The sequence below is a fragment of the Dysidea avara genome, chromosome 15 (genome assembly GCF_963678975.1).
Source record: "Dysidea avara chromosome 15, odDysAvar1.4, whole genome shotgun sequence".
Lineage (NCBI taxonomy): Eukaryota > Metazoa > Porifera > Demospongiae > Dictyoceratida > Dysideidae > Dysidea > Dysidea avara.
Genome location: NC_089286.1, coordinates 3,173,439 through 3,197,472, shown reverse-complemented (window position 1 = coordinate 3,197,472; position 24,034 = coordinate 3,173,439). Strand labels below are relative to the sequence as shown.

The 24,034-nt window shown below is 37.5% G+C and overlaps 1 protein-coding gene across 1 annotated transcript in view; it reads left to right on the top strand.

Moving 5' to 3' along the window:
- The window catches only part of LOC136245489 (uncharacterized), a 108,460-nt gene that overhangs the window by 4,746 nt on the left and 79,680 nt on the right, over positions 1–24,034 (top strand). The window contains exon 2 of the mRNA XM_066037030.1: positions 21,213–21,263. Within this exon, the coding sequence (XP_065893102.1) occupies positions 21,213–21,263 (51 nt within the window). The remainder of the gene's footprint in view (positions 1–21,212; positions 21,264–24,034) is intronic.

The following is a 24,034-nucleotide window of genomic DNA, read 5'->3' as shown; positions in this document are numbered from 1 at the left end:
GCCCAAAACGTAGCAAGACTACCTAAAATATGATCCAATTGACACACACCTCAGTTTAAATTCATTCTGTTCATAACCTCGTCAGTGGGTCGTCCAGGTCAGCAGTAGTGACCCAGTTTCAATGCTGGTACTACCATACCATATATTATACCATACCATTTAGTATTTTCAATAAAAATACATTGACATCAGCACACACAGTAGTAGTGTTGTGTGGCCAAGGCAGCTGGTGCACCATGGTGACAGGAATAAAGAAAACACAATTTTCATGCATGCATATATAACTCCATGGCCCCTTTTTGAAGCACACCATTTTCGCATTATAGTTGTCCACTAGTAGACATTCTAGCCTAATTTTAAAAATTTTGAAAATACACTTTTTAGTGTTGATTGCCGATCTCATGCAGAAATATATCAAGACACACGGTAGTGTATCGTGCGGCCCAAGAAGCCGGCGCGTAACACCTGTGAGTATATTGACAGGAAGAAAGAAAATGCAATTTTCGCACCTCCGTAGCTCTGTGCTGCCTTGATGAAACAAGACGATTTTTGCTGTGGACACTCCCTCCGCCTTCAGCACTCCACATTCCAAATTAGAGCGAAATCGCTTCAAGCGTTCCCGAGATATGCGACTTCAAAAATTGGCTTAGTTTCTTCGTTTTTTTTTTCTTCTTATTTTTCTTCCTCTTTTCGCACACTTACAAAAACTGCTATAAAATGCAAACGCTATATCCGATTGCCTTGAAATTTGGCACACAGAAGGGAGGTATAAAGGCGCATTTATTTGCCAACTTTGGCTAGGATACGATAAACCGGAAAAGAGGTATGATCAATTATTCACGAAAAATAATACCAATATGTTGTCGCGCCTACACGGTAAACCGCATATGGGAAGATGCTGAGAATCGGTGGGTGAATAGATTAACTATTGAACCTCATAGTGCAGTACATAAGCCCTTAAAATTGACATAATCGTTCACTTTTTGATAAAAGCACCAATTTTTTTACAGAGTATATGAAGCGTGCACTAAGTGTTTTAAGAAGGGGAGGCACGTAAAAAGTCCTCAGGAACACCCTTTTTTGCACCCTGACAAGAAAACCATTTGTTACTATTAAAAATCAATCATGTTTCTATCAAGTTAACTGCTGGGCCTAGTATCATAGTAGTACAAAGCGTACAGCTGGAACATAATAGCCTATTAGTAATCTATAAAAAAACAAATAGTTTTCTCACCTAGGTAGTAAACAAAATCACTAAAATGTCCATTTGCAGGGATTCTGTTAAAGTTTTGGACCTTCAATACTGATGATTGTGTAGTACCATGTACAAGGATCATTCTGATGTGTATCGTTTCTTTATTAAAGGAGTATAACAAAAGGTATTTAATGCGAAAGTCACAGGTGGATATCTCAACAGAAAACCATGAACTACAGCAGTTCAATTATCAAGCACAGAGCTTGAACAAAAGGTCCCTTGTCCTTATACTGGGCACCATATGAAAGGTAATTAAATTTCTAGTTTAATGAAGGCAGTTGCAAGTTGTTTCAACATCTTGTTCTCAAGTTACAACGCTTTCAATTCAGTGTAATATAGCATAAGCAAGAAAAGCACACAGATGAGTATTAAGGTATTTCTTAGTGCTGTGATAATGCTCAAAATAAGCATAAAAGAGCTGGGTTCCAATGAAGTGAGATTTTGAGCACTAAGAAGTACCTTATGACACATCCTTGTGCTTTTCTTGCTTATACTATATTACACTGAATTGAAAGCGTTGTAACTTGAGAACAAGATGTTGAAACAACTTGCAACTGCCTTCATTAAACTAGAAATTTAATTACCTTTCATATGGTGCCCAGTATAAGGACAAGGGACCTTTTGTTCAAGCTCTGTGCTTGATAATTGAACTGCTGTAGTTCATGGTTTTCTGTTGAGATATCCACCTGTGACTTTCGCATTAAATAACTTTTGTTATACCCCTTTAATAAAAAAACGATACACATCAGGATGATCCTTATACATAGTACTACACAGTCATCAGTATTGAAGGTCCAAAATTTTAACAGAATCCCTGCAAATGGAAATTTTAGTGATTTTGTTTACTGCCTAGGTGAGAAAACTATTTGTTCTTTTACAGATTACTAATAGGCTATTATGTTCCAGCTGTATGCTTTGTACTAGGCCCAGCAGTTAACTTGATAGAAACATGATTGATTTTTAATAGTAACAAATGGTTTTCTTGTCAGGGTGCAAAAAGGGGTGTTCCTGAGGACTTTTTACGTGCCTCCCCTTCTTAAAGCACTTACTGCATGCTCCATATACCCTGTAAAAAAATTGGTGCTTTTATCAAAAAGTGAACGAATATTTGGCTTAGGCGCTGGACTATCAAACCTTTTGTGGTTTGAAAGAAATCGAGCTAAAAGCCAGGAAGATACAACGAAAACACCAACACTGTGTAACAATTATGCAATCGCGATTAACTAATAAAAAAAATGACTACTTGCCACGCCTACCAGATAAACTGCTAGGGCGTATGCTTTGAAAATCGCTGTATAGAAGGAATAATCATCTTAGAAAGGCTCTTCAATGGTGTAGAAGAATCAGACTTAAAGCCATGGAGTTATAACAACTTGGTGCAGCAAGTGCGAGATCGAGATACTCTAATAGAGCAGTCATCCTAATAGAGCAGTCACCCTGAAGAGAATTCAAGAGATCAGCTAGAAACAAGTAACCTGTATAGATCAGCTACAAACAAGTCACCCTGAAGAGAGATCAGCTACAAACAATTCACCCTGTAGAGAGATCAGCTAGAAAAATTTACCTTATAGGGAGTTCATGCAACTATGAAAAGGGATAGTTCAGCTAGAAGAAATCACCTTGTAGAGTTCAGCTACAAAGAAACTACCATGTAGAGAGTTCAACTACAAACAAATCGCCCTGTAGAGAGATCAATAGAAGAAGTTACCTTGTAGAGAGTTCAGCTGCAAAGAAACCATCTTGTAGAGAGTTTAGCTGCAAACAAATCACCTGTAGAGAGTTCAGCTACAAACAAATCTCCCTGTAGAGAGATCAGCCAGAAGAAGTTTCCTTGTAGAGAGTTCAGCTACAAACAAATCACCCTGTAGAGAGATCAGCTAGAAGAAGTCACCTTGCAGAGAGTTCAGTTACAAAGAAATCATCTTGTAGAAAGTTCAGCTACAAACTAGTGACCTTGTAGAGACATCAGCTAAAAGAAGTTACCTTTTAGAGAGTTCAGCTACAGAGAAACTATCATGTAGAGAGTTCAGCTGCAAACAAATCACATGTAGAGAGTTCAGCTACAAGCAAATCTCCCTGTAGAGAGATCAGCTAGACGAAGTTTCCTTGTAGAGAGTTCAGCTACAAACAAATCACCCTGTAGAAAGATCAGCTAGAAGAAATTACCTTGTAGAGAGTTCAGCTACAAAGAAACCATCATGTAGAGAGTTCAGCTGCAAACAAAACACCTGTAGAGAGTTCAGCTACAAACAAATCTCCCTGTAGAGAGATCAGCTAGAAGAAGTTTCCTTGTAGAGAGTTCAGCTACAAACAAATCACCCTGTAGAAAGATCAGCTAGAAGGAGTCACCTTGTAGAGAGTTCAGTTACAAAGAAACCATCATGTAGAGACTTCAGCTACAAACTAGTGACCTTGTAGAGACATCAGCTAAAAGAAATTACCTTGTAGAGAGTTCAGCTACAAAGAAACCACCATGTAGAGAGTTCAGCTGCAAACAAATCACCTGTAGAGAGTTCAGCTACAAACAAATCTCCCTGTAGAGAGATCAGCTAGAAGAAGTTTCCTAGTAGAGAGTTCAGTTACAAAGAAATCATCATGTAGAGAGTTCAGCTACAAACTAGTGACCTTGTAGAGACATCAGCTAAAAGAAATTACCTTGTAGAGAGTTCAGCTACAAAGAAACCATCATGTAGAGAGTTCAGCTGCAAACAAATCACCTGTAGAGAGTTCAGCTACAAACAAATCTCCCTGTAGAGAGATCAGCTAGAAGAAGTTTCCTAGTAGAGAGTTAAGTTACAAAGAAATCATCATGTAGAGAGTTCAGCTACAAACTAGTGACCTTGTAGAGACATCAGCTAAAAGAAATTACCTTGTAGAGAGTTCAGCTACAAAGAAACCATCATGTAGAGAGTTCAGCTGCAAACAAATCACCTGTAGAGAGTTCAGCTACAAACAAATCTCCCTGTAGAGAGATCAGCTAGAAGAAGTTTCCTTGTAGAGAGTTCAGCTACAAACAAATCACCCTCTAGAAAGATCAGTTAGAAGAAGTTACCTTGTGTAGAGTTTAGCTGCAAAGAAACCATATTGTAGAGAGTTCAGCTGCAAACAAATCACCTATAGAGAGTTCAGCTACAAACAAATCTCCCTGTAGAGAGATCAGCTAGAAGAAGTTTCCTTGTAGAGATTTCAGCTACAAACAAATCACCCTCTAGAAAGATCAGCTAGAAGAAGTCACCTTGTAGAGAGTTCAGTGAAACCATCATGTAGAGAGTTCAGATGCAAACAAATCTCCCTGTAGAAAGATCAGCTAGAAGAAGTCACCTTGTAGAGAGTTCAGCTACAAAGAACCATCATGTAGAGAGTTCAGCTGCAAATAAATCACCTGTAGAGAGTTCAGCTACAAACAAATCTCCCTGTAGAAAGATCAGCTAGAAGAAGTTACCTTGTAGAGAGATCAGTTAGAAGAAGTTACCTTGTAGAGAGTTCAGCTATAAAGAACCATCATGTAGAGAGTTCAGCTGCAAACAAATCACCTGTAGAGAGTTAAGCTACAAACAAATCTCCCTGTAGAGAGATCAGCTAGAAAAAGTTACCTTGTAGAGAGTTCAGCTACAAAGAAACCATCATGTAGAGAGATCAGCTACAAACAAATCACCCTGTAGAGAGATCAGCTAGAAGAAATTACTTTGTAGAGAGTTCAGTTACAAAGAAACCACCATGTAGAGAGTTCAGCTTCAAAGAAATCACCCTGTAGAAAATTCAACCACAAACAAATTGCCCTGTAGAAAGATCAGTTAGAAGAAGTTACCTTGTAGAGAGTTCAGCTACAAGAAACCATTCTGTAAAGAGCTCAGCTGCAAACAAATCACCTGCACAGAATTCAGCTACAAACAAATCACCCTGTAGAGAGATCAGCTAGAAGAAGTTACCTTGTAGGTAGTTCAGCTACAAACAAATCACCCTGTAGAGAGATCAGCTAGAAGAAGTTACCTTGTAGATTGTTCAGCTACTAACAATTCACCCTGTAGAGAGGGCAGCAAGAAGAAGTCACCTTGTAGAGTGTTCAGTTACAAAGAAACCACCATGGAGAGTTCTGTAATAAATATATGTATTATATATATAATTTGTACTTTTACTGATAAAATCAAAAATATTTAAAGTACATCTGCTTCATCTTTTCTTCTTCCTGTGGTAAAGAAAAAAAAGACAGGTTAAAAAAGTCCCAAAGCCAGCCTATGTGGTATACAAATACAAAAAGAAATGAAATCTAATCCAAAACAGCCAAGCTGCAAAAAAACAGTGCGGCCCTCAAAAAGGCTATGGTGAAAAAGATGTGAAATCCAAGGTGGCGGCCAAGAAATGGCTGTGATGGTAGGTTAATGGTAAAAATTTTAATAGCGGCAATTTAGGTGAATTTTTTGCCAAATTCACGTGAATTGTCATTATTAAATTTTTTACCATTAACCTACCATCACAGCCATTTCTTGGCCACCACCTTGGATTTCACATCTTTTTTCACCATAGCCTTTTTGAGGGCTACACTGTTTTTTTACAGCTTGGCTGTTTTTGATTAGATAGTATATATTGGGTAGGAATTAGCAATTTTGGTGCACAGTGTTTTAAAACTGAAATAATACATTTTTATATAGGGCTCTCCATACATTTTCACAATACGTTATTCTAGATAACCACGAAAGTGATACCACCCAGGTCCTTTCTGGTGTACCTCAAGGCACAGTTCTTGCCCCTCTATTGTTTTTGATTTATATTAATGACCTACCTCTCTCCATCCACAATAAGATCAAACTGTATGCAGATGATGTATTGTTGTATTCTCGAATAACATCAATTGCTGACTGCTTAAGTTTACAACAAGACTTAGACCTACTTGTTCAATGGGCCAACAGATGGAAGATGACATTCAATATCCTGAAATGTGAGTTCCTGAGAGTAACAAACCAGCACAATCCTATCTTGCACACATATTATCTTGAAAATTCTCCCATTAAGGAAGTTTCATCTGCCAAATATCTAGGGGTCACCATTGACAACAAGCTTACCTTCAATGACCATATCCAAACAATCACCAATAAAGCTAATCAAATCAATGCCTTTATTTACAGAAACCTATGCCACTGTCCAAGCACTGTGAAATGTAACTGCTACAGAAGTATGGTCAGGCCAGTGCTTAAATATGCATCATCTGTATGGGATCCCCATACCTTAAATAATATTAATAAAATTGAAGCAGTACAGAGAAGAGCAGCCAGATTTTGCCTAAATGAGTTTTCACGTCACTCTAGTGTTACTAGCATGCTAAGCACACTCAACTTACCTCCTTTACAACAAAGAAGAGAGAGAAAGCTAAACTTATAATGGTGTATAAAATTATTAATGATCTTATTGATATCCCCAAAGATTACTTTACCCCTAATGATTCACGATTAAGAAAAAGATACTATAGGCAACTGACGACAAACATTGACTCGTATAAATTTCCTTTTCCCCCTCTGTGATCAAACTTTGGAACCCCCTCCCCCCTATATAGTTAATTCCCCTTCCCTGGATAATTTTTGTAACAACTTAAGTAATTATATCTGTGCGTTATAATCATTTGTGATTTCTGCACAGTAAAAACAAATTAAATAAATGAATAATTTTAAAGGGAAAAATGGCACAATTGAATCAGGAAACCATCTAACAACCTGAAACTACAATTGCTACTAGCTGCAAGTTTGCATGTGTAATGAGAGTACCTTCAGGGTTTATTGGATCTCAGCAATCCTTGTGTGAACAAATAATGTGTGTTTCCACAGTTGCAATCTATATATATATATATATATAAAGCTGAAAAGTCATCTGTCTACATTCCTTTGACATCAGACAATTATCTCACTAACCAATGCATGTGTCAAAGCTGTTGCTGTGTTAACCAAAGCACTCATCATCTAAGAATTACATCGCTTTTAAATGAAGCTTCTAGAGCACTCCTAACCACAAGTGGTATTTGCATGGTTCAAGTGGTAGAGCATGGAGCTAGGAACGGGTTTACCTGATCAAATCCCAGTGATAGTGTCTTATTTAGTTAGTTTAACCTTTTGTTGCAGCTTTTTTCGCTTTGACAACCTTTTTGTTACGGCTTTTTTCCTATTATGTATGGTATATGTTTTCTTACTACATGTGTAACTTTTTATGCCATCTTTAATCTCTCACTTCCTGCCTATCTCTTTCAATATTAATTAAGTGCCTTTGTATTGGTAATAAAAATAGTAATTTACGTTACTAAGGAAGGTGGTGACAGTGGGTACATGTTGTACGGTGGTAAAGAGTGTAGTACCGTCCATTACTTTAGTGCTATATAGATAGCTTCAAGTTAAGTACACAAAAATAGCTATAATGCACGGCAGTAAATTAAAATTTTACAAATCCACTTATTTTTGTTATCATGTTAATGTCATGTAGAGTCTGATGACATGCATTGCCTACATGACAGGTACTACTAACACACCATATATGGTATCTGTGTGGTAGTATGAATAATAGTACTAAGGGGAAAAAATTTGTAAATTTAAACAAGTAGAATAGGGATAAAGTTGTGATTCTGATAAAAAACTGCATAAACAAGACGTAATGTAGTTCCATCCCAATTACCCCTTTGTTAATTAATTAGTTTACTTGTAATTTTTAGTTGCTCCCTTGTAATCTTAACTTATAATTGGGTGCTGATAGCTCTTATCAGCACACCAGCTGCTGTATTTTATAGTCTAGTTTAGTTTTATACCAACCCAATAGTTTGTATCCATGTCTTTCAGCAGCAAAATCACAATAATAATAAATAATAATAATAGTAATAGGGATAGTGATTCACAATACTGCTTAATACATCAATACAAGCCAAGCAGCTTGATTTGTGTACATTGAATTTAAGATTCTTATTTTGACTGTTCATTATAGATATTTCCACTAATTTTTGAAATTCATAACTAAGAATAATTATAGTAGAAATATTTGAACTAAGAACCTGAATAGTTAAAAGCTAGCTAATTGGGCTTTTTGAATGCTAGACTAGTTACTGCTATGCAATCACAGAATAAATAATGAATAAAATGTTCAGTTGACAGCAATAATGAATGATCATGAGGGAAGAGAATCTACATGTAGGGAAATAGGAAACAATGAATTTTCTTGGAGTGGCCTTATGGTTAATGTTTAGTTTAATACATCTTGATGCATTTTAGTCCCGTGTGTTGTTTCAAATGGCATTTTTTAAACTGCTGTACTTTTACTTTTATGGCTTTGCGAGTGAATGGCATCTTAAAGCCATGACTCTTGCTCTATATCTTACAATCGCCTTAGAAAGCAAAGATTTTAATATCACGCAGACTTGGGGGTAGGCTATCTACTTCCTGTGGGCTGTCAACAAGAAGAAGAAGATGGAGATTGAGGCAATTATGGAAATTTTAAAAAACTCCCAAAACCACTTCTCTTATGTTTTATGCTTCCAGGTCAGTCTTTACAACACCAGAGGAAGGTCTGGAAGGTTTTTGAAACAACCAAAGCCTGGAAGGCTGCTTTTGGCGTGCGTTCTATTAGAGAGTTTTGAAAATGTTTGCCCCGATCCCTATTATGAACCACTGTTGTAGTTCATGATATGTAGTTGTCTGAGCTATGGACAGCTGTGATTTTTCAATCTCCTTGCAGGAAGGCATGAGGCACCTCATGTTCTTCAAAGCGACATCAATATGCATACTAAATAGCTAATCATAGTGAATAGTGTTGGTGCTAAATTTTAATGCTTGGTTCCCATTACATTAATGTGGAGATGGTCCTGCACATGATAGGGGTTAGTGTGTGACATGCACAGTACAGCATGTCTTGCACATAGGGCAGGTAGCTATGGTATGTACAGATTCATGTCTTTTGTTGTCAGTTAGTTATTAAAATGAATAGCCTACACATCATCTGCACCTGTGAGGTAAACATATAGGTATACAGTTACCTTAGCTTAGCTACTGCAGACCAGCTGGAGTTCCTGCATGCTTCACATCATTTCACTTTTATCTTATGTACTTTAAAAGTGATATCACTATGCGAATGGTGCTGATATCTAATGCTTGGTTATCATTATTATGTGGTAGGGCAGGTAGCAATGCTAGCTGTCTAATCTCTCACTTCCTGCTCACTCTCACTATTGTCTGTTCCCAGTTCCAATGAGGATGAAAATTACTATGTTAGTATTTGTTGGAGTGGCGGAATCAGCTTTGCCTACTTTTATGGTTACAATTCCCAGGCGCCTAATGACATCTTGGGGAGAATGACTGTGGAGATCTTGGTGTTTGTTTTAGTTTAACTGGAATCTCCGTGATCAGTTTGGTGGACACGTCTAGGAGGCTAGAGGCATCCATGTCTTCTAAGTTGCTACTTGTAGGAGAGATAAAAACATATATCAGCTTGGACTTGTGAATATGTATTGTATGTGTGTTGTTAGAAAGTGGTGGAGAAGGAGCAAAGAAAGAGGGAACTCTGAAGTTCAGAGTTCCAGTAGACTCTGACAATGGTATTGTCACTAGTCAGGTAACTAAGAACTTTATTAGCAGCCACTGGCAGCTAATAGCTATATAGTACTAGCTACTCTGATCTAGCTTGTTTCAGTACTTTTTATTGCAGTACTATACACTGTATCCATTACTCTTCATTGTCAGCTATTTTCAACCTGTTACACAGCAGTACGAATCAAGAACTGTTTGAAAAGCACCTCTGCAATCAAAATAGCCACTATGAAAAATGTGAACGATTTCTGTTACGAAGAGAAGCCATCACGTGCTACCGCCAAATCGGCATTTTCACTGTCAGCAAAGATGAATGGACACAAAGGAGGATACTGGTAAGTCCATGAAGAATGCATTGTATGTAGTGCAGTATGTCAAAAGGCACCTGTGGGGCCGAAGTGACATTGAACAGTGAAAAAATGAAGCCCATAGCTTTAGCCATTATCGAGTTGCGCTTGTCTGAAGGCACCAGTCAGGTCATTACTTACTCAGGCCATACCTATTTGAAAAGTTGTTGCTCGTATCTGACCGACCCAATTTTGCACAGATTTTAATTAGAAAAAAAATGATTATGTGATACTTCAAAAATTGTTGCAAAAGTGAGATACTCTAATGGAACAGTCAGTTGGTGCAATTTTGATCTTGAATATAATGCTAGCTATTTGTAAACGTAGATTACTTAAAATTTTTCTTATTGTTTCATAGTATTTGGACATTACGTACTACTCTGATCCAGCTTGTTTCAGTACTTTTATTGCAGTAGTATACACTGTCCCTACTCTAATTTAAAATTCCAAATGTTTTTCTTATACTTGTTTGTGAAGTTTTTTTGCGAGCTCATGACTACTAAATAGCCTGCTTTTCACAAAACCAGTCACAATATTTTAAAAGAGTTAATCACAGCTCGATTATGACTCATACAATAACAAATGATCAGTGGGCGTGACTCTACATAAGCCTGCAGACAATAATGGACGTGGATTCGTGCATACCTACAGACTGTGTGGCTACCATATTTCTACAGACAGTAATTTACATAAGTGGGAGTGGCTCACAAAAGAAGTAGGGATACGCTATGAAGTGTTACTACATGTCCACATCGTTACACTAATTAATTTAGCTCGTGGGGTCAGACCTGGATAATTTGTAAAGTGGGACCTGGATGATCTGACTTGGTTTTAACATTGTTACTAAATGACTTACATGTTACTAGTTCGCTGCGAGTTGCTTTCACTGATTGATATCAACTACCAACTTTGAAAACCATGCAGCGAGCCACACGTGTAACCACGTGTATTCACATAGTTTGATGCAATATACACCGATAGATGGAAGCCCTACTTTAGTCTATTAACACTCAGTGGTAGAACCTTGACTGATGGCCATAGTAAAGAAGGATAAAAGGTAAGACAATAGCGCTATCATTGTATGTTTATCAATATATCAAAGGTTTTTTCTTAACCGAACCAGAAACATTTTTGTGAAAGAATTAGGGCTGTAGCTGTAGCCAGTTTTCCGTGCCATGAAATGGCTGCAATGTTGTTAATGTTAATAATTTTAGGAAGTGATTACTGAACTGAAAGATTTTTATTTTCGCATCTAGTAGTTACCCCGAGCATTCGACTTTAGGGGACGCTATAGTAGTTTCCCCAAGCTTTCGACTTTTGGGGACTCAAAAAGTAGCATTACCGTTAGGGTTAGGGTCAGGTTCAGCTTTGGTTTCTTTTTCACTTACATTCTTACTATATACTAACTATTTAAAAAATTTAAAACTTTAAAAGGAAGTAGGGATTGGTATAATATACATGCTATAAAAAGTAAGGAAACAAGGCTAAAAAATGTTACAGCTGAAATGTGACCCAGTCTGGGAAAACCGGTCTTATCACCTATTTAAAAGTATCGAGAAATGCCGGTTTTAAGTATTTAGTGTGTTGTATATAGCTCGCCAATGATTGAAGTTATGTGTACCAAATTTTCACACGTTTTACACCAATCCCTTACCTTTCAGAGCATCCACTGTGTAAGTAGCCAACAACTAAGTTTCCCGCCATTTTAGATAGTTTTTAAACCGAGTATCGGGCGATCTCCAAAAGGAGTGGGAGGCGGGGGCCCTGGAAGGTGGGCAAGATGGTGTTCAAAAATTGAAAAGGAAGGCGTAGGGATGAATTAGGCCAAGTTTTGAGCCATTGAGGTGCTAAAATGAAAGGAAATTCACAGCAGAAGTACATATTCAACACCACAGAACTGTACAGCCACATACAGTCATCCCCAGGCTGACCAGAGCTCTTAAGACCCACACTGCACGTACAGATTGCCATTGGGCTTGGAAAAAGCAGCCAATGAAAACAGACCACTCAAGTCTAGCTGATTTTGATTGTGAAATTAGATAGTTTATTCATTTAGCTTTGTGTCATGGGTGAAAAATCGAATCTGCTGACATGAGCGATAAGACCGGTTTTCCCAGACTGGGTCACAAATGAGAAATAATCCAGCAGTAAATAGTAAGGAAACAAAATTAGACGACTGCTTGCTAAAATAAGACACACTTTAATGCCTACTTTTGGCTATCCAAAACAGCCAAGCTGTAAAAAAAGGGTGTGGCCCCCAAAAAGGCTATGCTGAAAAAAGATGTGAAATCCAAGGTGGTAGCCAAGAAATGGCTGTGATGGTAGGTTAATGGTAAAAATTTTATTAATGACAGTTCAGGTGAATTTTGTGCCACTTGGTCTTGGCACCAAATTCACCTGAATTGTCGTTATTAAAATTTTTACTATTAATCTACCATCACAGCCATTTCTTGGCTGCCACCTTGGATTTCACATTTTCATCATAGCCTTTTTGGGAACCACACTCTTTTTACAGCTTGGCTGTTTTGGATTAAATTGATTTATCCTAGGATTTTACGAGGTTATCTCATAGCTATAGTGGACAGTCAGCTCCAGCTGATTATGCCCAGGGGGCTCATTCAAATGGTAATACCAATGGGATGGTATGCAAAAGTGCTGTGTAATAATCAGACTGATTTCAATTAATAGCTAGCTACCCACTGAACTAGAGTGCATGTACATTTTAAGAATTATTCAAGAACAAATGTTATTAGCTATATATAGGTGGGAAGAACTTTGATATTCATTTTAACCCTTGGAACATTTTACATAAAGAAGTAATCAGATCAATGATATTAAGTATACCTATAATACATCCTCCCACATGCTATTGTTAATACAAGTACAATGTAAGTTCTGTTATCTGTTACACCTGGTCAATGCATAAATTACTGATGTACAAAAATTATCAATCCTATGCAAATAATCTCTTGGTCACTACATGGTTGTGTGTTTCACAGGGACCTACAAACTTGTTATTTAGCTAACTGCAACTTTTCATCATGATGCATTCAGTTGTAATAATGTACCATTTTTTGCTGATAAACAGCAATACAACAAGATTAATGTTAAAACAGGTACTTAAATAAGCTATAAGTCGTGATAAATTAAATATCTGTAATCAAACAGCTGAGCTACATAGATATCACCTTATGTATACAGGATTTACAGTACCACTCCTCAGAAGTCAGTTCTGGTACTGCAGCTTCAATGCACTCTTCATGAAACCAATTTTCACATCTACCACAGCAAACCATTTCCCTACATCTGTTAGACAACAATAGCAGTATACTTCACAAGTCTCTTCCTTTGTAACAGCACTCCCTGGTTTTCTTTTTTCTAATTGGGAAAGTTTCAAAGATGGCATTATTTTCAAGAATACTCAATAAATAAAATCGCATGTCGTCTTAATTAAAAATTGCAGTGGTTGGGTCCTTTCCAAATGCTAAGTGTGCCAGGGTAGCCATTGTATAAAGTGCGCAGTCTACTGATCCACTTTGTTTGGATACATTCATAATCTTTATCGTGAACGAGCTTTGTTCAGTGCGGAGTAACTGTGCTAGAATGTCAAGTCTGTCAGCTAATACAGAGGAATAGGCAGAATCGTAGAAGTAAACTTCACTTGTGAACAGTTGGTATGTTACCCAATGGGAAGGCATGTGGACAATTTGCAACACTTTTCCAGCAGCTAAATCTATCTTGGATATTGGCTTCTTTCTTTGCAAAAGTGTGCTTTGCAACCCTTTAATCTCAGGAAATTGTGACTTTAAAATATTCTGAAATGCATTTACATGTAAATCGCATAGTTCTTTTCCTGAAATTAAATCTTGCCTCTGTTTCTTGCATAATTTTACGCTTCCACACCTTGTCCAAATATCAGTATATAACAGGTCCTGGCTCAGAATCTGTGCCCTCAACAATGGTTATAGGATCTGCTTTAGATCCAACTGCCATTGTTAGTAATAAATCATGGACAGCCAATAATGCTCAAGGTGTCAAGACAAACTCTCTCTGTTTAATTGTGAGATCTTCATGTATAATTGATTGCAGTGTTGACTGATTTGCCCATTCCATGCATGGCTTAAAGTGCATACATAGCAATCAACAGAAACATGTTGATGAAAAGTGCTTTGATCAGCCAAAACAATTTCTCAGGACTCTGAGATGGAGTATACCATGTGCACAATACACCAACTGCCTTCTTTGAACTATCAGCAAATTTGAATGTTGTTTTGTTGTAAGCCTGGGCTGATTTATACTTTTCTAAATAATAAGCAAAGCTTAAGACTCTTCCAATCTTCCATGCTGTTGTTGAAAACACAAATATTTCCAACTGAAATAGTTTCACTAACTGTCGGATCATAGGTAGCATTTTGTGCATTGTTCATGGTTTGGGTGGTGGAAACTGCATATGGTTGCTTAGCTCTGACCCGAAAGAGTCGATCTGCAGATACACGTTCTCCTTGTAGCAACCAAACAATGGTCATTTTCCTTACATACACCATTTTTCCCCATACTGAATGTGAACAAAGACAAAGTGGCCACTTCTATGTACCATCGTCAGTTTTGCTGGTTTTTCATTGTGTGCAGTGGTGTTAGTAGGAACATCAAACAGTGGCAATAAGGTGCTTGGTATTTGTTTTAGCATTACACGTTTTGCTTCATTAAAATGTTTTTGAATGCTATTGTCTATAATGCCATTGCTCTTCAGAACAGAAATGTCAGTAGCTATGTCTTCTGTATTCTCTGGAATATTACCTGTCAAACATGGATCTAAACCTTTAGTGTCATCACCATCTTCATCTTCGTCTTTTATGTCATCATGTGTGGCACTTTTACCACAGAACACTGGCAATGGAGCATTGTCATACGTTTTGTGTTGTTAAAACAACACATGCATGCCAAGAGATTTTATCGCATCTTTAGCTTCTTCCTTTGCAGATTGAATTGATTCAAGGATTCATGATTTTACAATAGACGCATTTCCTGGCTGTTAAAATTCTGATACCTGTCCTTTTTCTTGTGCACTTCTCTATGGGGGTTTACAATTTTGGTTGACTTGGATTCACTCTCTAAGCAGTACTGTACATTGAACCCTAACACTCCAAAGTTTAGGATAGTTGAAAACATAGGGGTCATACTCCTAGCTGTTCTGAAACTTTTTTTCACAGGTTGTGATCCTAATAACCAAGGAGTGAAGTGTTGATGACTTAGTACCAGATGGTCACGTAATGTTATGAGATTGATAATTAAGGAATGTGCATTCAATTCAATGCATTTGTAAGTATTTGCAATGAACCTAGGGAATATTTAGGATTTAATAGTATCCATTCTTGCCAGTACCTCATGAGGTACACACCATACCATACTTTCTCAATTCTTGTTTTTGCATCCAGATTCTTATCCAGGTAAATGTCAATAATGCTGCGCATGACCTTTCGATATGTATATGTTGCCAAAGCCTCTTGCATTTCCAATACCAAACCCAACACAGAGCCACTAGTGGTGTGTAAAATAGCATCATAATTTTGCCGATCTTTGTGGTCAATATTATTCTCCCTCATGTCACGTGTATCTTTACCGTAACTTGCTTGTATCAGGTGCAGGTGGTGAATGCCAGCAAGAAAAGGATCTAACGGTAACACAATAGATGAGCGTAATAGTCTAGCTTTCATCTTGACAGCCAGGTGTACAACATCTTGAACGTACGCTATTCCATTTGTAGTTTTAATTGTAAACCACGGAGACCAGTCTGTTGGCAAAGCTACTTTGTTAAAATTAGCTGAATCTGGTAGACTGGTATTATAGAAAATGTGCGATGACAAAAGCATTGCCTTAAGGGCTCGAGAATCTCCATCTGCAGCAAAGCTTACAACCGTGATATTTCTTTTGGCACATTCTGACAGAATAGAATTCCATCTCTGAACCACAAGACTATATTTGTCATTAGTACCTAAACAAGCTAAACAAAATGCTGGTATATGCTCAGATAATGGTGAAGCCATATACACAAATGCGTAATTAGCAACTTGAGAAATTGCAAAACATTGCTGCATTTGATCAAATGATGTAGCCAAGAATGAATCTGTTTTTGGTAAGCTTCCTCTGTACAAGGTAACACAAAACCAACCATTTTATTTGTTTCGGGATCATATTGCACTCTTTGTACTACTCTGGTTGCATCTTCCCCAATAGCAATAATCTTTGGGCCTTTGTAAAACTCAATATGCTTTACAAGCATGTCAAATCGAAATTCACCTTCTGTTATATGGCTGTAGTCTTTGCACATCATTCTTTGCACAGTTCTCAGTGATGGAAGGGATTCAGGTAAATTCTGATGCAGTAAGTTATATGCCAATGGCCCTGAGAAAATAAATAATGATAGTGATAATTTTGTTGATAATGAAATTATGTCTCCTTCCATAAGGTGACTTCTCAGAATTTTTAATGGCATTAGAAATCAACCTCTTCAGTATGACACTAACATTCTCAATTTTACACTGAAGGCTATCTTCCCCATATATATTGCTACATGTGAAAACCTCTTTTAGCTCTGGTGCATCAACTGCTAATTGGATAACATGGTCTATTAAATCAAAGTAGTCAGTAATCTTGGTCTGGTTAGGGATTTAAGAGTGAAAAGCACTTACAGGCTGCTCTGGACCAATCAGTTGAAGGTAGCATTACTGGTTCCCCCTCCTGCATGCAGGAGGGGCTAGCTGAAAAACCTGCTCATGGTCAACAATGGATGTGGATTCATCATCATATGTACCTGTAAATGGATATAAGATGGAAGCATCACACAAAATTTACTTACCATCTGCACTTTGATCTTTTGTGTTGCCAGCAACCTTCTGCACATCAGATATGATAGGTGTGATAACCTTGGAGCATCCTCTATCTCCTTCCTTCGACCTATCCAGGTCAATAATACTCTTGACCTATTCATATTAATGCACTTCCTGTTATACCTATTTATGTATTAATATTAATCTGTAGGGAATAATTGTTCGATTAGTACATACCACTAGATTTAGAGTTGTTTGCCAAGTCTACTATTTCTGGGGAGTCCACTATTTCTGAGGCTGCAAAGAAATACAATACACATAATACTGTATATAATTGTTACATAGATAAACCCACCAAATTAGTATAGAGAATAGTCTATCTAGCATGAATGGATACTTTGTCATGTTCTCCCAAGTACAATAATGCAGTTCACCAGCTTCAGTCATTGATGCAAGAAAGGTGATGGAATATTTGGACATAAGATGCATGTTTATTGTTTATTGTATGTGACTGTACCTGAATACTGCACTATAGATGTATGCTAATAAAAATGTTTTGATATTCTCTTTTAGTGAAATTAATACTACAACGTCTTCCATTCAAACAATTTACCCAATCTTGAGTTTACACATAAAAATACTCTACTTTCTTATTGTTATTGTTTAGAAGCATTAAAGATCATATAATATATCGGTTTCACTCTAAGGTTTTACTCCATAAGGAATTTAACTACAACAAACATCTCCCACTCTTTGATTCACTTATAGAAGGAGGTAAAAATCATTCATGAACTTTGTAACCATTACACTTAAATAACTGGATTTGCAAAAAGAGGTCACGTTAAATGATTACATGCTTACATTTGTCTGTTCGTGTAGGTGAAATGTAATCTGTGGCAGCAACAGTCTTCTGTGATGCTGAATCTGTAGATTCTTTAGTTTCCGAGATAGTGAAGAAGTTGTCAAGTGATTTGCTGCCAGTAAATTTCTTTTGCGATAGATCTGAATGTGACGGTACCAATTTGATAGCAAACATTTCCTGACTTGGTACATAAGGATTCTACATGGCCACATGTAGAGCAGCGTACTGATGCTTAATGGTATTGTCAGGAGTTGAGATAGAGATGTTTACGAATAAACCTTTATTTTCTCTAATCTCTCTGTATTGTGAGTGTTTCTATTGTGAGTGTTTCGGATCCCTTTTCCATTTTGCAAATGTTTTGATGACAATCTGTCAATAAATCTAGTTCACTGCTAACATCATCTACTGAGTTATTAGAATCTAAGATGGCACTGGTATCATCACTGACATTAGCATACTTAGCACCTGCTGAAATTGCAACTCTTCTCCTTTTTTTCCAGCACCGGTCATGCTCTCATGTTCTTTCTGATTAGTGTTTAGTACCCGTTTAACTTCTTAAACAAATTTCATGATTCTTTTACGGTGACTGGGTGAGAATATAAACACGCCTGCTTGTGCAGATGTAGGTATTGGCTGGTATCTAAAGCAACTTCCATTTGGGTAATCACTGTTTACAATCTCTTCAATTTCAGCTAGCGATTAATCGGTAATCTCAGCTAACACTTCCAGAGTATCATACCCTGTCACTAAAAAGCAATTGACAATACAAGAAGGAAGCATCTTCTTCATAATTAATTCTGCTTCATTTGTCAGAGCTCTGTCATCAAGTTGCATACTTGAGTTACCAGCTGGCAGGTGGACCCTATCTGTGCTGTGCTCCATGATCTTGCTCCTTCTCCTGATCATGATCTTGCTCCTTCTCCTGATCATGATTTTCTGGCTTAATGTGTGCTGTGTTTATGTCTTGTACCTTTCTTTCCTCAGCCATTAGCTATATCACAACAAAATAAGTATTATACATAGATTCATTATAAGTACAGGATCCCAAATTTATCTACATGATTGGTTAACAATATAATTATTTAGCTAACATCATTAATGTTAAGATTTGCAGCTATTGTTAACTCACTTGACTATCGTGGCAAGGTCACATCTCGTGAAGTTAAATCCAGCACTAGCTATATAGCCCAAATTTAACTTGAGATTCAGTCTTCGGTTTACTGAAGTCCTGTCAGTTATTAGGCCTTACTTGGGCCTGAGACTAAATTGTCCCACTCCGAGTCAAAATTGTCACCTCGAATCTCAACCTGTCACTGAGTACTGTGAGTAGTGCCGGCACTGCTGTTAAGGCGAGTTTGAGGTTTTTGGCCTTAGTGGTCTGACTCTTTCCACTACCTCCACCTCCCTTCAGCTAGCTGGTAGGTTATAACTGTGCAGGAACCACGAGATCTTGAGTCTACACTATGGTCCAACCGATGAGGACAAAACAATCTCGACAATTGAAATTAGTAAAAAAATAATGACTGACATAAGCATATAACACAAAAGAATACAAAGACTAGCTAATTATAAACTACCTAACTAATTACAAGAAACTAATTACAAGAAACTAAACTACTTATAAGCTACATCTACTTAGTTACATTAATAAAATCTATAGTGTCCTCCGAGCAAATAGCATAGTGTCTGAGGATCATCTCAACAATTCGATCACACTAAAATGCCTTGGATATGAAAGCTCCATGTAACAAGTCGCTACGAGTTTGCATGAGGTGCTGAATGGTAGATGTGCCTCGAAACGTGCTGAAGTGAGTTATTAATTATGTCATAGATTACCCTAAAATATACGATGTTTTATGAAAATTGACTTATAAAAAAATGTGATTTCTGATTTCATTTGAGTCCATCATTTTGTGATTTCTACTGTGATTTCAGTGATTTCAGACAAGGCATACGAGATTTCCCAAGTGTCGGACCCCCCGGGGAAGATCCAGATCCTCTCAAACAAGTAATGGCTGCTTGGAGTAGGGAAAAACTCAATTTACATTTTAGCTAGTACAGGGTCTTACTGCCCATTTTTTTCTGACAGCAGAGTGGCTATTCTCTTGTACACCACTGTGGCCAAAGGACCCATGCCTCCAGAGCATGAAAATAGTAAAGGAGAAAATGTCCCATGTTCTACTTCATGAATCCTCTCCTCATATTTTCTCTTCTTCTCAAACTCTGCACGCCTGTAACACTGGGGTAAAAATACTGAACATTGTGTGGGAGCAAAAGGATTAAACACCTTGACATTAAAATAAGCTTTCTGACCACGGTCCCAAAAACCATTGGCAACAACATCAAGATGGGCCTCATCCTCAACATTAGCCAATTTATGCTGAAAAGATTCCCCTGATAATGGTTGTAGAGATAGTTCAATTTTAACACAATTCAGTTAATAGTCCAGCAGTGATGTCTTGAAGCTCATTGTGACGAATTGTAGGGAGACCACCACATGGGCAGCAAAGGGCATGCTCAACAGAGAATTGCTTGCCACACACACACAATTGAAAGGCAACAGTGGTGGTCACCAGCCATATCGAAGGCACAAGGCATTACGAAAAGCACCTTTGTGCAGACAAAAACCATGTTCAGTTAGAGGTAGAGCAGTTACCCAGCTGGAAGAGTGTTTTTCAAAAGATAACATGATGGACCTATATAATGATGGTGATAGCATAGGTAGCAAAGCATCACGAGAGTCAATGATAGACTGGTGATGAGTGCCCAAAATTGTTCTCCTTGCCTCAATCTATGAAGACAACACTCAACTGGGTAGGCACAAGATTGCTACTTGGCCGCACACCACACTACTGTGTGTCTTGATAACAGTCATAAGACATTTACTCGGGATATGACAAAAACATATGCACTCTGCCCTTGCAGGCCCTTGTGCATATATTTTTGTCACATCCCATGTAACTATGTTATAACTATATGTATAATTATATGTGACCCAGTCTGACATACTGTTATTATAGCTCAACAAATTTTGCCTACTATTTGAAGTTTAATAATTTTCTCTCCGAACATGATACTGAGTAACATTTTTACCACTTATGTAAAAATCCATGGAGATGTTCCTGAACTGTTATAGCTTATACAGAAAGGAGATACACAATCGTAAGGCAACATGTGTATTTTTTGCTATAAGACCAGTTTTTTCAGACTTGGTCACACACACACGCACACACACAAACGTACACACACACACACAAAAGCACTCACAAACGCACACACACACACAAACGCACACACACACAAATGCACACACACACACACACAAACACACATAATACAATGCAATAATGCAACTGATTTTGTCTACTTTAGGGACTACGTCAATGGTGAAGGGTGCTGTAGTGTTTAATCAAATTGGAAACAGTAAGTGACTGGTAATATGTGTTATCACGTAATTATTTACAAATAGATAATGTTATTATTATGGTTCCATTGCTGCCAACTACCAAGTAATCTTGTATATGTGCCAAGCAAAGGCGTGTGACCAGTGAGTCAGTACAAAAAAACCTTTCTAACTTGATTCCGGCAGCCAAACTAAAAAAGTAAGGTTCATACAATACTTAGCATGGCAACAATGGACAGATACAGCACTATCTAACCTGTTTTTCACTCAGAACAGGTTCATGTCCACTTTGTCCATGCTAAGCACCTCTATAAATAATTACCATTGTAAAAGTGAAATGGTAAGGTTACAGTATTACAGTGGTGCTGTTTGGTCAGTGTCCAGTTTTATCCCTAGCACTGAATACTTTTCAGGACATATCAGCCCTTGCAAACAGTATCACAGCCAAAAATTGCTTCCAAGTAGCATTTTTAAATGTGAAACTTTTCTTAGGGAGCATGGACTGAGCCTTACCACTTTCAGTTTTACTCTGACACCCCTGGTGCCATGGATCAGTGTTTTAGCAAAACTAAAATCTAATGATCTATAAAAAGATTACTAACTAGTGTCCTAAATGTTGTGCAAGAAGTATCAAGTTTAAAAGCAAAAGTGAGCTCTTTCTGTACCTGTAAAGATTAAAGATACTGCAATAGAACAGTCTTTATACTTCAAAAGCAGTCAAGCACAACTGGAATAATTTCCAGTTTTGTTTATTCAGCCTGCACTATGTCCTTATTAATTAGGCATGACCTAACTACAGCCCTGTAGAATGTAGTTGTGGTTATGTTACAATGATGTCATTTGACCATGGAAATATCCCACTGTTACTTGGCTCCCATGCAATACCATACTGATACTTTAAGATACTGTAGGTTCAGTGATATTAGAGTCCTTATTCTTTACAGTCATTGATCACGATTAGTGCATAAACAAATGTTCTGAAATTCGAATGTTCATTTGTTTGGGAGCATTCGAAAGCAAATTCATAACATTCAAATCCTGTGGGTAGGTACCCAATGTATATAATTAGGTCACATGTAGCTGAAACTGGTACAGGACACGAAACACACAAGGTGTAAACTTGTTAACATGTACTTTGCTATTGTTTACACTTAGTTAACAGCCTGTTCTCTACAGTCAGGTGCATGTGAAGCCAAAAACGCTACATGCGACGGCTAGCGCACCAGGTATGAGGTTGATAATAGTGATAAAACTACTACTTTGCTGCTGTTTACACTCACTTTACTGTCTATATCAAAGAGTATTTCAACAAGTATATGCATAGAATCCTCACAACAATAGGTCAGATTCAATATATAAAATTTTTGATTGTGGGTTTTAAATATTAGAAACACACAGTACCTTGCATTAAAAAGTTTGCAAACTCATTGCCCTATATTCACGAATGTTCGTGTAGTGCTTCAGTACAGGATGCAATCGCGAATAGTTTTGTGCAAAGGTGAGGCAAACAGTTTAAATAGGTACGCGAATAGTAATTGAATGTTAAAACTGAACCCCTACAAGTTTGTGTAGGCATCAATGGTAAGAAAACCGCAGCTCTACAAGTTCACGAAGGTAGCCGTACAAATTTGCAAAAGTATGCCTGTAAATTCATGAAGTTGTTATAGCCATGTAAACTTCGCCCAACCTTCGTGATTATGGTTTCAGGAAGGTATCGTGAATCCTCGTGACAAATTCGCAAACTTTTTATGCAAGGTACTGTACAAATAATCCACAGTTTTTTCATTCAAACATTCAAATGCTCAATTCTAGCATTCATTTATGCACTAATCATGATAGTCAGGAGATGCACTATATTATGTGTACAATGATAGATATCATGACACACGGTAGTGTGTCGTGCGGCCCAAGAAGCCGGTGCACAACACCCGTGAGTATATTGACAGGAAGAACGAAAATGCAATTTTTGCACCTCCGTAGCTCTGTGCTGTCTTGATGAAACAAAACAATTTTTGCTGTGGACACGCCCTCCAACTTCAGTACTCCACATTCCAAATTTGAGCGAAATTGCTTCAAGTGTTCCCGAAATATGTGACTTCAAAAATTGGCTTAGTTTTCATTTTTCTTCTAATTTTTCTTCCTCTTTTCACACACTTACAAAAACTGCTATAAAACACAAACGCAATATCCGATTGCCTTGAAATTTGGCACACAGAAGGGGGGGTATAAAGGTGCATCTGTGTACCAACTTTGGCTGGAATACGATAAACAGGCAAAGAGGTATTAGCAATTATTCACGAAAAATAACACCAATATGTTGTCACGCCTACAGGGTAAACCGCTTATGGGAAGCAGCTAAAAATCGGTGGGTGAATAGGTTAACTACTGAACCTCAAACCTTTTGTGGTTTGAAAGAAATCGAGGTAAAAACCAGGAAGATACAACGAAAAAACCAACAGTGTGTAACAATTATGCAATCGAGATTAGCTAATAAAAGACTACTACTCGTCACGCCTACCAGAAAAACTGCCTTAGAAAAGCTCTTCATTGGTGTAGAAGAATCAGACTTAAAGCCACGGAGTTATAACATGAAATCCAACTTGGTGTAGCAAGTACGAGATCGAGATACTCTAATAGAGCAGTCATCCTAATAGAGCAGTCACCCTGAAAAGAATTCAAGAGATCAGCTAGAAACTACTAACCTTTATAGAGATCAGCTACAAAGAAACCACCCTGTAGAAAGTTCAGCTACAAACAATTCACCCTGTAGAGAGACCAGCTAGAAGAAGTT